The sequence below is a fragment of the Cucumis melo genome, chromosome 11 (genome assembly GCF_025177605.1).
Source record: "Cucumis melo cultivar AY chromosome 11, USDA_Cmelo_AY_1.0, whole genome shotgun sequence".
NCBI classification, from domain to species: domain Eukaryota; kingdom Viridiplantae; phylum Streptophyta; class Magnoliopsida; order Cucurbitales; family Cucurbitaceae; genus Cucumis; species Cucumis melo.
In genome coordinates this window covers 10343416-10346008 of record NC_066867.1, presented here as the reverse complement: position 1 = coordinate 10346008, position 2593 = coordinate 10343416, and the positions used below count along the sequence as shown (strand labels likewise).

The 2593-nt window shown below is 33.8% G+C and overlaps 1 protein-coding gene across 1 annotated transcript; it reads right to left on the bottom strand.

Moving 5' to 3' along the window:
- Positions 1 to 1374: 1374 nt before the first annotated feature.
- Positions 1375 to 2239, bottom strand: LOC103495955 (coatomer subunit beta'-2-like). Its single transcript, XM_051079207.1, has 3 exons — positions 2124 to 2239; positions 1693 to 1843; positions 1375 to 1605 (listed from the first exon to the last, which is right to left on the bottom strand). Exons 1-3 carry the CDS (start codon positions 2138 to 2140, stop codon positions 1375 to 1377), a joined length of 399 nt encoding a protein of 132 aa, XP_050935164.1. The 5' UTR covers positions 2141 to 2239.
- Between the last annotated feature and the right edge of the window lie 354 nt (positions 2240 to 2593).

Sequence of the window (2593 nt, the reverse complement as noted above, 5' to 3'; positions counted from 1 at the left end):
TTATTAAAGGGCTTTAATGTCGGTTGGGCTTTAATGTCGGTTTATAATGGCCTTCAATGTCGGTTATAAACCGACATCTTTGAAGGTGTTATTGAAGGCCTTTAATGTCGGTTCATCTTTAATGTCGGTGGATAACCGACATTAAATATATCTTTAATGTCGCTTATGATACATCTTTAATGTCGTTTTTCCACCGACATTAAAGATGTTTTTAATTTTTTTTAACCGACATTAAAGCTGTCTTTAATGTCGTTTTGAAACCGACATTAACGATGTCTTTAATGTCGTTTTTTCAAATTTATTTTTATTAAATCCTTGCATTATTGTCCATTTTGTATGACACCAAATAGTTAAAAATGAAATATTTTACTTATACATATACAAAATGAAATCTTAATAATGTGTACATTTATATACAACTTGGATCCAAACACAGAAATTATGAAGCTTAATTATTACACTGATCATCCTTTGAAAAAGAAAAAGAAAGAAAAAGAATATATTGAGAGAGTAATAACTAAAACTGCAACTAATAGCAAACTAGAACGCTTCACAAATGACTAACTTCAAGATCTTGTCACAAAGATGAGGGTCTGGCTAATTGTACTCACTTGCAACCATTTCTTCTATTGCAGTCATTTGTTTAGTGATAACTCCCTGTAAAAGACATCAAGATGGTTGAATTGATAACTAACAATGTTAAGACCTAGTTGTTAGTAGAAATATCAAAATGAGGATGATATGATAGTTCCAAACAAAGGCAAGATTTTGTTAACTTCCCATGAACAAATTGTTATCAAGTTTCTATTCATGTTTTTGAAAAACCAAGTCAAATTTTGAGAAATAGTCACCACCATAATAGTCTTTTCATTGCCAAACAAAAGAAATGAGACTCTAGCTATACTATTTAAATGAAAAAGGTTGGTCAGCCATGCAAGGTGCAACAATAGTTATAATTTATAAATTTCTGCAAAGACTGCAATCAAAAGGTCCCACCACGACCATGCAAACTTAAAATAAATATTCTCTAAGATGTCTCCTCTCGATGATATTGATACTTAGATAACCAAAAGTGCCCAAAGGAAAATACACAATCCTCTCCTCCACGGAGAATTTACTTCAAAAACAAGTTAGCCTCTCACTCTAACAAACAATTATTTATGTACACACTAACTGGAAAACAGCCCCCAACTCCCTCTCCCAAATGGTCCCCACAAATACTCTCTCATCTCACTCAACACTTCCCTCCCCAGCAGCACCGGTTTCACCTCCATTGACCTTTTTGCCCCTTCTTTGATATGTAACTTGAATTGGTAGCCAAACATATTCTACCCGTGGTATATGAATTAATGTAACTATCAAGTAACTACAACTCTACAAGAAACTATAATTGGGAATTGAACTCAGACTCAACAACTTCATTGACTTAGAATAAAACATAACAGTAGCAGAAAAATGGGGCCAAGAACCTAAGAAAAGTTCTTGAGAGGTTCTGAAATAATATACAGAGAATTCAAACGCAGATGTAAAATAACTTACTTGAGGATAAAGATCACAAGTTCCCATCTCTTTAACAGCTAAAGGCAATCTCTCTCCATCAGTAACCTATGAAGCAAAAAAAGCACACAACTAAGGCCACACCAGAAACAATTTAATGATCAATAAAAGGTTACAAATAAAACCATTCCAGACCTCAAAGTCTGCTCCCACACTTTTGATGTTTACTGTTTGAATTTCATTATGCTTAGCCCATATTATCTTTCCACCATTGTCCATACTTGCAATAGGTACTTTCCGGCCAAGTTTTACCATAATAGTTCCTTCATCATAACCAATCACAACCCTGTAGGGAGTAGTAGAATTTCAGGCAGGTTCAGGTCATTGTAAATTTTAAGAATTATATAAATTTTTAGTTGAAACCCCACTGGAATTCTTCTTCATCATAACATCATGCTAATTTAACCAATACCATAGGAGGATGGGTATGGGTAGGGATCTCAAGTTAATGTTTTAAAAAAAATAGAAATAAAGGTATAGTATTAAAAAAATCCTACACCAAGACATGAAAGAAATGTAACAGAGATTTTAACGTAAGCAAGGAAGTCGAAAATTGATCAACTTACCGGCGTGAGCTCTTCATGTATCCAATTGCCCAAACTCGTTCAAGGCCATAATTTAATGTATTTTCAAGATTCTTATCAGAAATAATTACAACTAGTGGAAATGCCAATGAAGCAGACAGAATTCCACAAAATATAGATACAAAAAGTAACAAAATATATTAGCGAAAAGCAACTGACAGCCCATAACAGAGCAAGTCGTCTGTCTCAAAAAGAAAAACAAGCAGACCTGCGTAGTGGCAGGTGCTGTTTTGGATTCTTCCTTTGCGGATTTATTCATCTCACTGCCACCCATGATTCTATATCAAGCAGATGCCACCTTCTAACAAAAGTTCAAAACATCCTACATTAAGAAGAAATACATCATATCAGTTGTTTTTATCCCTCACTTCACACTAACCAAACTATTGAAGTCTTACTTTCCTTTGATGCATGAAAGTATGATAATTCTTTACATCGGAATATTATATTTA